The sequence below is a fragment of the Thunnus maccoyii genome, chromosome 1, assembly GCF_910596095.1.
Source record: "Thunnus maccoyii chromosome 1, fThuMac1.1, whole genome shotgun sequence".
NCBI classification, from domain to species: Eukaryota; Metazoa; Chordata; class Actinopteri; order Scombriformes; family Scombridae; genus Thunnus; species Thunnus maccoyii.
The window spans coordinates 28,680,645-28,691,287 of NC_056533.1; the positions used below are offsets into that span (position 1 = coordinate 28,680,645).

General features: G+C 39.1%; 1 protein-coding gene across 2 annotated transcripts; it reads left to right on the plus strand.

Annotated features, from left to right (window-relative positions):
• The first annotated feature begins 603 nt into the window (after positions 1-603).
• Positions 604-9,702, plus strand: LOC121902315 (BTB/POZ domain-containing protein 1-like). 2 transcript variants are annotated; one of them, XM_042419578.1, is made up of 8 exons: positions 604-1,205; positions 3,626-3,782; positions 5,154-5,259; positions 5,347-5,544; positions 5,730-5,922; positions 6,026-6,113; positions 8,917-9,063; positions 9,183-9,702. In XM_042419578.1, exons 1-8 carry the CDS (start codon positions 769-771, stop codon positions 9,339-9,341), a joined length of 1,485 nt encoding a protein of 494 aa, XP_042275512.1. In that variant the 5' UTR covers positions 604-768; the 3' UTR covers positions 9,342-9,702. The 2 variants fall into 2 exon arrangements, with proteins under 2 accessions (XP_042275512.1, XP_042275519.1); XM_042419585.1 differs by having other exon boundaries at positions 605-1,205; positions 5,793-5,922; positions 9,183-9,701.
• Positions 9,703-10,643: the final 941 nt, after the last annotated feature.

Genomic DNA, 10,643 nt, shown 5'->3' on the forward strand with positions numbered 1-10,643 from the left:
CCCTTTTTCTTTTTTCTTTCTTAATACATCTTTATTTTATTTGTATTTTATTGTGTTCATTTTATCTGCTGCTTTATTTATTTGTTAGTATTCCGTTTATAGGCCACTGCTATTTTAATTATTTCTTGTATGTTTTATACAGATATAATGCCTGTATTATTATAATTATTATTGTTGTTATTATTATTTTTAAGTTTTTTTTTAACTTACTACGTATTACTTTTTCTTCCCCCTTTCTTTTTTCTTCTTTCTCTATAATTTATTAATTTATTTTGCTTTTTGCTTTGTGTTATTATTTCTCCTTCAACATGGAGAGTTTGTTAAGATGTGCAAGGGAAGCATACAGTTATCAGCAATGCTCCAGCTGTGGTGAGGGTGGGGGGGTGAAGTGTTGATGGGGGGGGGGGGGGGGGGGGGGGTGTTGGAGTAAACAAATAAGGGGGAGTATTGAAATTACATTTTTCCTTTAATATGTTGAACCAAATCTTCACAACAGAATGTCAAAAACAGGGAAATGTGAGGAATAGACCTTGAGGATGTCTGTTAAACCTGTACTCATCAATAAAGAAATGAATACAAAAGAAGAAAAAAATTGTTTTGGAGGAAGTGTGCGCATGCGTCATTTCTGGAGAGACGCAACCGAAGCTAAAGAAGCTAAAGCTAAAACATCAAAGAGCGATGGCGTCCGCTGCAGGCACGTAGCGGTCGGTGTATGTCAGTGTGTTATGAACGGCTCCTTATAGAAGTAGAGGAGAAAACAGAAAACAGATGGCGACCGGGAGCAGTGTCGGCGGAGGCTTAGCGTCAAACCATGACGGTCAGGAGGCAGCAGCATCCAACGCAGCGGCGCTGGCTGCGGCGTCGCTCTCCACGGTGCCCGCCGTCGCCGTCGCCGCCGCCACCGGTGCTGCCCCGTCCGCCTCCCCGCATGTCCTCGGCCTTCACAGGGAGCCCATGTACAACTGGCAGGCTACGAAGAGCTCCCTGAAGGAGCGCTTCGCCTTCCTCTTCAACAACGAACTGCTCAGCGACGTCAGGTTCATAGTGGGAAAGGGCAGGCAGGCCCAGAGGATACCGGCCCATAAATTCGTCCTGGCCGCTGGCAGCGCCGTGTTTGATGCCATGTTCAACGGAGGGATGGCCACAACTTCAGCTGAAATAGAGCTGCCCGACGTGGAACCGGCAGCCTTTCTCGCTCTGCTCAGGTAGGACAGGTGACTATGGGGATATCTTTATTCATGTCTTTCAATTTGAGAGCATGATTTATTGATTTTCCCTTTGACTCAAATAGCCTCTGCTTGCGCTAAAGATTTGTTCTGCTTCTGCAAACTGTGTGTTTGCACTCAGATGTGTTGTTGCTTGCACAGATGATTTCCTGCTCTCAAGCTTCAGCCCTTCTCGCACGAAAACATCTGCTCTCGGATTGTTTGTGCAATAAACCTGTCAAAATCCCCCAACCAGTAGACGGCCAGGTGTAGTGTTAACCAATGAAATGATCCTTGCCTCTGAATATCTGTTGAAATAATACTAATAGTAATAATAACAGTATAATCAAAGTGTGCATCTCAATTTATCAAAAGAAGAACAAGCTGTACTTTTTGCTCTTTTTAACACAAAGTTATGTTTGAGGTAACTGAGATATGGTGTCACCATTACATAGTTTGTCCATCAGAGAGCACAAGTTGATTTTTCAGCTGCATAATGTCTCGATCAATATGTATCCTGGTCATACTTAAAGGACAGGTTCACAGTTTTTCAAGTCTGTCTTAAAACAACAGTCAGGAGCCCAAATGAACATTTAAATATGTTTTTCGTGCCATAATCATTCCTCCTGTTCATACTGACCATTAGAAGATCTCTTCATAATGCACTTACAATACAAGTGATGGGGGACAAAATCCACACGTCTCCTTCTGTGCAAAAATGTATTTAAAAGTTTATCTGAAGCTAATATGAAGCGTCAGCCATCCAAATCAGTCAAATCAAGTAGATATCTCTCAGTGGTACACAGCGTTTTTAGTGCCAAAGTTCCTCTTATTGTTACTATATTTCCACCGCAGCTCAACAGGAAAACACTAAGCGGGAATTTTATGCTAAAAAGAATGTAAATGTGGCAGATATCCACTTGATATGACTAACTCAGACTGCTGAAGCCTCATATAAGCTTCAGATAAACTCACATTTGAAGGGGATTTTTTAATAGCCAGTATGAACAGGAATGATTACAGCAAGAAGAAACTATTTCAGTGTTCATGTGGTCACCTGACTGTTGTTTTAAGACAGACTTGAAAAGTTGTGAACCTATTCTTTAAAAAAAAATAGTCTAAGGGATCTGTATCAAGATTTATTATGTTGATGATGTCATACGTTCATGTTAAAAATATATATTATTGGCTGATACCTCGTTATCAGAGGTTTTTAACTTTCAAATATCAGTATTAGTGTTGACCCAGTATCAGTGGGGACAAAAACTGAACCTCTAGAAACATTCAGCTTCAGTCCCATTTGGTAATTGGACTTTACACTGACAACAACCAAATGGGAACCTCATGACGTAGGTAAATTTGCTATTTACAGTAGCAGGAAAAGCGCAGATGTAACTAATGAATGATGGCTCTGTTCCATTTAGGTGTCCCAGTGAGCCAATATGCAGATTAGGGGCCCTGAAACCTGCACACGTAAATGGCATCCGCCATGATTTGTACCAGTTACACCTTAACTTTTCCTGGTATGACATCTTTAAAATATCTGCAGTGACGACTTAACTCTTACTTAACTCTAGTGTGAGATCAAATGTGTGATCATTACCGACAAATTCTCAGATTCAAAAGCATCATTTATATACAGTAAGCTGTATTTTCAGAATAGCATTCACATGCTTTTCAGAGATACTAGTGCTGAAATAAACTCTTTCTACTAAATCAATTGTTTTCTATTTCTCTAAAGAAGCAAAATATATTAAATGTTAAATGTTTAAAGCTGTAAGTAAAGATTATTTTCATTAGTGTTTAATTTGCTGATTATTTTTTTTGATCAATCAATTTTTTTGGTTGGTTAATTAAATGCCACAAAATATGGAAAATGCCCACGACAATTCACTCAGAGTGCAAGGTGACATCATCAGATGTTTTTGTTTTGTCTGATCAACACTTCAAAACCCAAAGATGTGGAATTTACAATGATATAAAACTAAGAAAAGCAGCAAATCATCATATTGCAGAAGCAGTAAACGGAGCATATTTAGAGTCTTTGCTTGAAAAATGACTGGTTGCCAACGGTTCAATTCACTAATTAATCAATCAACTAATTGTTGCAGCTCCTATAAATGTTCTGAACACAAGCAGCTTAATAAAATACAGGGTAAACTTTGCAAAATTGTGATTTTAAATCAGGAAGTATTTCATCAAAGAAGTCATCAAGCCTATAAATCTGACCAGACGTTCAATGCCGATTTTTTGATTATTGACACATGACAGTTGCCTCAATACCAAAATAGTATTGAGGTTCTATATCCAGCTTTATTGCCTAAAATATGGTGGGTAAACCATTATGAAATATCGTGCAGGTAACAACATGAATATCTGACTTACAACACTGTTCTGTTGCGTCTGTTTCCTCTGCCCAGGTTCCTGTATTCTGACGAGGTCCACATTGGTCCAGAGACTGTGATGACGACTCTGTACACAGCTAAGAAGTACGCTGTCCCTGCGCTGGAGGGTCACTGTGTGGAGTTCCTTACCAAGCACCTCAGAGCCGACAACGCGTTCATGCTCCTCACTCAGGTTAATGTCGTTCACTCGCCCAGAAAATACTTAAACACTTAAACTCAACTTTGTTAAATCTACATTTGTGTCAGTTTTTATCCAAAATACATTTATCAGATACAGATCCTGAAACCTCAGCACATTAAAAACAAAAACATGTGTACACATCTATATAAATATATATAAGATTTCTGCTTCCACCTCAATACAAGGGAACAGTATTTAATATGCGGTGTGTCACAGCATTGAGAAATGACATTTGAAGAAATAATGCACCGGTTTTCAGTGGAACTACTTTCTACCAAAGAAATGGTTCTTATGAAAACTGCAAGGTCTGTATAACTGGGACCCTCTGTCTATATAATGTATAACTAGGACTCTCTGTCTATATAATGTATAACTGGGATCTTTCTAGAGACACAGTTCTGTTGAGTTTTTCATGTGTTTTATTTCTATGCTTTGAGCAGTATTCACCTCCTTGTATTGCCGGTATCTCCAAATGTCAACATAGAAAACCAAAACTCTCTTCTTGGCCAGACACATCACTTGAAAAATTGAGAAAATATATTTTTTGTAATTAAATTGACTCTTTTTTTTTTACATAAGGCACCAAAATAAAATAAGTTAAAGTCAGGGCAGCGATGCAAGTTTAAATGCCATCTTGGTCTAATTTCGGGGAAGCGTTTTCTGCGTCACAGTGTAATAACAATCTCGCAGTGTAGTTTGTGCCGTTAACAGTGGCTTCATAATTTCACACACATCCTACTCGTCTTTCCAACTGTTGGAAACTGTCTGGCTTCGGCCCTTACAGAGGAGGATGAAGCCACGTTTCTCTCTTTACGTCCACACCAGACCATCTACCACCCACCAATTGGTGGGTTTTAATGACATTAGTTGTTCTATTTTTGGTTTATGCTGCCATTTGTTCGGGTTCTGCTGCTGGCTGTGCCACATTTTCTGAGCCTTCAGGCTGCATGCTCAGTAGTTTTCTGATCAAAGTCACTGCTTTTTTTTTGTCCAGCATTGCAATGGTAAAAATAGACTTCAACTAATACGACTCACATAAAGCAGCAGGGTGCTCTTATCAGTGTCATTGCTTGTCTTCTCATTTTATAAAATCTGAAGTCCATTTTTGCTTCAAACTCAGACAGTTTTTGACACTCGCATGCAGAATGATCTAAATCAGGTCATGTTTGTTGCTCTTTTAAATGTTTTCGTAATCATCATTTCTCCTAACATCTTTTGCGTTCATCTGAAAAGATGTTTTGAAACTCCCAGATAGTAAAAAAATGCTATTGCTTCTGTTATTCTCTTTTGGTGCTTGCAAAGTAAATGATCTGTATCTATCATAAGAAGCTCATGTTTTTCTCTGTTGTGCTTTTGTTACAGGCAAGGTTATTCGATGAGCCTCAGCTTGCCAGCCTCTGCCTAGACACCATAGACAAAAGCACTGCGGACGCAATAAACGCAGAGGGCTTTACAGATATTGACCTTGGTATGTGAGTCTTCTTAAAGTGACATTTCATATTCTGTTGCTTGTTTGGATCTGAATTCATCAGTGTCTGTGTGTGTGTGTGTGTAGACACTTTATGTGCAGTGCTAGAACGAGACACACTAAGCATCAGGGAGAACCGTCTGTTCGGGGCGGTGGTACGCTGGGCAGAGGCCGAGTGTTACAGACAACAGCTTCCCCTGACCTCGGAGAACAAACAGAAGGTTCTGGGGAAAGCCCTCCCGCTCATCCGCTTCCCACTCATGACTGTTGAGGAGTTTGCTGCAGGTAAGCGCATCCCAAACATAAAACATGTTTTTCATGCTGCAGCGATACTCTGCACAGTTTTTCTTTTATTATTGTAACACTGTACTGACCAGTGAAGCCATTACTAAACATATTCAGCATGTTCCTCATATGTCCATACAGCTCAAACCACAGAAACCAGTTTGATATTCTTTCTTGTGCAACAGGGCCTGCCCAGTCTGGAATATTGTTCGATCGGGAGGTGGTAAATCTGTTTTTACACTTTACAGTAAACCCCAAACCACGGGTCGACTACATTGACAGGCCCCGCTGCTGCCTCAGGGGAGAGGAGTGCAGTATTAATAGATTCCAGCAGGTTGAGAGTCGATGGGGGTACAGTGGTACCAGCGACAGAATCAGGTGAGGAGACCGAGATGGTCAGTTGGATTGACAGACAGCTAAAGTTGCAATTTTTTTTCTTCTAATTTTCTCTCTTATTCCATCTTCATGTCTCCCTCTGTAGATTCAATGTTAACAGAAGAATATCCATAGTGGGTTTTGGCTTGTATGGTTCAATACATGGACCCACTGACTATCAGGTCAACATACAGGTAACTACTGGCGTTAAGGCATAATGCATGATGTCCAAGGAAAACCTCTACAGTGTGTTTGTGATGGAAATTTGTAATTTACACATTTTAGTATGGATGGGAATCATTTAAAATGTTTCAAAACCAGTGCTGAAAGGTTGTCTGAATTTAGGAACCAATTCCAAAAATTGTCCTTTTTCGATATCTTAATTTGAGGAACATAAACATTTTTCTACAAAATCACTTTTCATTAAAAAAAAAAAGAAGCCAAACTTCTCAAATGTTCCAGGGCTCGACATTAAGGCTTGTCCACTTGTCCAGGACAAGTAGATTTATTGTAGGGCAAGTGGAAGACAAATTTACTTTCCCCACAGGACAAGTTAAAAGTCATAAAAAAACCTGTGTCTTCATGTTATGTGCCACTCATTACTCTGCTATTTATTTGAATGAATACATTCAGTCAAGAGAAAGAGAGGGAGCGAGAGTGTGTGTGTGTGTGTGTGTGTGTGTGTGTGTGTGTGTGTGTGTGTGTGTGAAGGTGAGACTGGCGACCGGAGCAGAGAGTATGAAGTCAGCAGTACAGCTGTGAACGTAGCAGAGCACTGTGTGTACAGTTCAGGCTATTTTTCAGTGAATAAATGCTACAACTCCTCAAGACCCGAGCCAAGTTCCCACGTCTTGCTTGCCAGCTGCTGATTAAGTGAAGAGGGTTAGCTCCGAGGTCAGTCTAACCTGACCAGGTTCACTGAAGGTGGACTGACCTTTAAAGTGGACCAGTTATTCTCATTTTAGTGACAATCACAGCCGCTCCTAAACAGAGAAAGGAGAAATGAGTGGCTGCTGAGTCTCTCCTGAGTTTTGCTCAGCACCCCTACGCTGCATTAATCCCACCAGGCACTGTAACTGTATGTGAGTCTAGCACAATAGAACCTGTCATGCAACCAGACAAACCATTCCCTTTCAAAACCTGACAGTCAGTAAGTACTGTAGATGCACATTTTACAGAATTTGCTTTGACCAATAAATAATAATTACATTTACATTTTTTTTTCGGGACTAGGACATGAGAAACCTCAGTAATATTATCATATTTATATTTCATGTTTAACCTTAATCAATGTAAATGTCAATGACTAACAGTAATATAATATAATAATAAAATAGCAAAGTCGGCTAAACTAGGTTTGAACCAGACGCTGGTGCAGCCTCCTCTACCACCCAGTGTGCTTCACTCTTCGGCTGACAGCGCTGTCAGCAGCCAGGCAGGAGAAACACTGCGTGGTGCACTTAGATTTTATAACTCAACTAATACCAAGACGCACACTTTTTATTTCTCTAACTGTGTGGAAATCTGATGTTTTCACATCACAGATGATGAACAGCAGCATTGAAGTTCCAGTTCTGTACTGTGTCATTTTTACCCAGACAAGTGAAAAGCATATTTACTTGTCCAAAGGACAGGTGCCTCAAAAAGTTAATGTCAAGCCCTGTGTTGAGTGTTGTCTAAGTACAAGCAGCTGTACAAGAACCGTGCCTGAATAAAATACAGTATAAAATTTAAATCACAAACTCTCTGATCAAATCATTAAAAAAAAGAGTACAAGTCTGAACCAGCTCTGGCACTTGATAGTGTTAGATACCAACAAACTATTGAGGTGCAACCCAACTCTTTTTTTGGGTGAACCCTCAATCTGTGGTGTGTAATTCCTAACTTTAGGGGACAAGTATGAACTTGTTGCATTTAGCTGAAAGTGATGTGAAGATGAAGAGAATGACTGTAGACAAAACTGTAGACAGAGCAAAGCAGCCAGAGGCATTCCAGTTGTTTTTACAGATTAGAAAAGCAAAAGCAAAAGCAAGAGTTGTACTCAGTCCTACTCATCTACTCATCCTACCCCGACTCTTGTGTCAACATCGCATTATGGTCTATAAAGGCGACTGCTGGGAAAGAAATTTGTCTCTCTGCCTTTTTCTACATTGGATTTAGGATTGTTGAACCTCTTTGATGTCTCTCTGAGTTACAGATACCAAAACCTGATATTTATTGTATTGTATTATATATTTATTTATCCTGTTGAAAGCTTTCGGGGGGAAAAAGCTTGCAAGTTATGATTGTTGTTGTCAAACTAGTGCTTCAGAGGTCAAGAAGGTTCAACTGTGTAGGGTGTTATTGTCAGTTATTAAAAACTGTAGCACAGATCTACTTGAATAAGGCCCAGTGCATGATGGTAATTGACGCTTGGTCAACGACCTCAGCCACATCTGAAATCTCTCCCTATTTGCCACCTCCTGCACTAGATTTAATATACATCATTTTATTTGAGTGTCAGAATATTCATTACAAAATTTATGCCCTCAATAATTCCCACAATGCAGTGCTTCTTTGCCATTGATTGATTTGAATATTCCAATCATACAACACCACACGTGTCATTGATGATGCAAAATACTGATGATAAATGCTAAGTTTGAGAATGCACATACAGTCGAGGTGCAGACCAGTGTGAGCTTCAAAGGAAGTTACTCAAAATTAAACACGTCACATAATTCTTCTCCTACAAACCATCTGTATACATGTATGCCTTCTAAACAACATCAAAAGCATCTTTTTACAGTCTTAAGTACAATATTTTCTCCAAATAGATAAATATATTTACAAAAATATGTAAGATATGCTCCTTTACAACTGACTTTTCAAAATATTTAAACATACAAAATTTCATCTTAGCCCAACAGCAAACAGGTTAATGCCCCATTTTTCAATACAAAATGGCAAATTTGCACATTTTTGTTCATTCAGTTAACATGTTATTCTGTTTTGTAGATCATCGAGAGCGACAAACGCATCACACTCGGGCAGAACGACACAGGCTTCAGTTGTGACGGCACAGCGAACACATTCAGAGTGATGTTCAAAGAGCCTGTGGAAATCCTACCTAATGTCAGCTACACTGCATGTGCCACCTTAAAGGTTAGTCTGAACCTGCTGGATTTCAGATAAATCCTAAATTGCACAAATTGATATTATCTGTTATACCTCTAATGAGGATTAATGATGTTTTTGTTTTGTTTTTTAATTTCACAACTCAGGGCCCAGACTCCCATTACGGCACGAAAGGGTTGAAGAAAGTGACCCAGGAATTGGCAACAGGGACCAAGATGACGTTTTTCTTTTTTAGCTCACCTGGAAATAACAATGGTACATCAGTGGAGGATGGGCAGATACCAGAGATCATCTACTACACCTAGACTTAACACGGTGTCATGCAGGTGCACTGAACCAGGGAGACCTCAGACTGCTGGGAAGACTGGACTGCTGGAGATATAGTGCCTCGTGATTCCTTGGATTTTTTTTTTTTTTTTTTTTTTGTCACAGTTTTTGCTGATGCATTTACCGAAAGTATATTTGCATATTTTTTATTGTGCACTGTTATCATTTATTCTGCAGGTATCTTCAAGTACTTCGTTTTTGCATTGTAATAAGGATCAATGTGTGTAATGTAACGTTGTCAGTGGTACATGCTGTAATTTATGATTTTATGTTTGCTTAGCACTACATTAAAGTAAAAAAAAAAAAAAAACAAGTTTCAGGATTTTTATGGTTTAAATAAATGATCGTTTTTTTGGCAATAAAATGTCAAAACACAGAATTGTTTCCTTCTATAAACTCCTGGTGATGTTAATGTGGAGTTTATACGTTTCCTCTTTCTGTCACTAGGTGATGCCAGATACTCCACACAGCCAGCTATCACACCACTAGAATAACTGGGGAGCAGGAAGGATAGCTCAATGGTTCCTGGCTTGAGGGTTGTGGAATGATCTAGATGAACTCATAAAACCTTCCTTTGACACCAACTTGTTATCTTGTGTGTGTATTTGACTAGATTTTATTCAACTCAATTATAAAAAGAGTGGATATTGTTTCAATAATTGGTTCATGCAAGATAGTAATCGTGGAATTGTAGCTGCATAGTCTTGGTCCTTTATTTTTTTTCCAGAAGGTTTTTACCAAGTTTGCATCAGCGGCAGAAGCTGGACATTTCAATTATTCATTACCGTTACCAGTTTAACTTCCCTGCTCACTTGCTAACATGTTTTCACAAACCCTCAGTCACAGCAAATGTTCAGCTGTTACAACTGATTCAAATTTGTCCTATCATGGTGGTTTATTGGTTAGTAACAAAAGATTTACTAAACATAAAGATCAGTATCACACCAATTTATAAGCTTCTTTGTGTAAATATTCCACACATTTTTTTTTCTAAATTCAATCATAATTTGTCTTCTTTTTTTCAAATTAGTTGAACTACTCCAAAATCTTTCCACACACCATTTGGCAACTGTAAGGGATCACTGATCCATCAATCCAACATTTCTGCTGAAAAATCATTTTGAAACTTTCCTTCCCTGGGTTGTTTTACCTCATCTGGCCTTTAAAGGGTCACTTCAGCGATTTAGTACTTCACCTCAATAAAGTCGGGGGACTTTCTAGTCACATATCTTTAAAAAGAACGGTAAAAATCGATGCAGCAGAGCCCAAGATATCCTGAC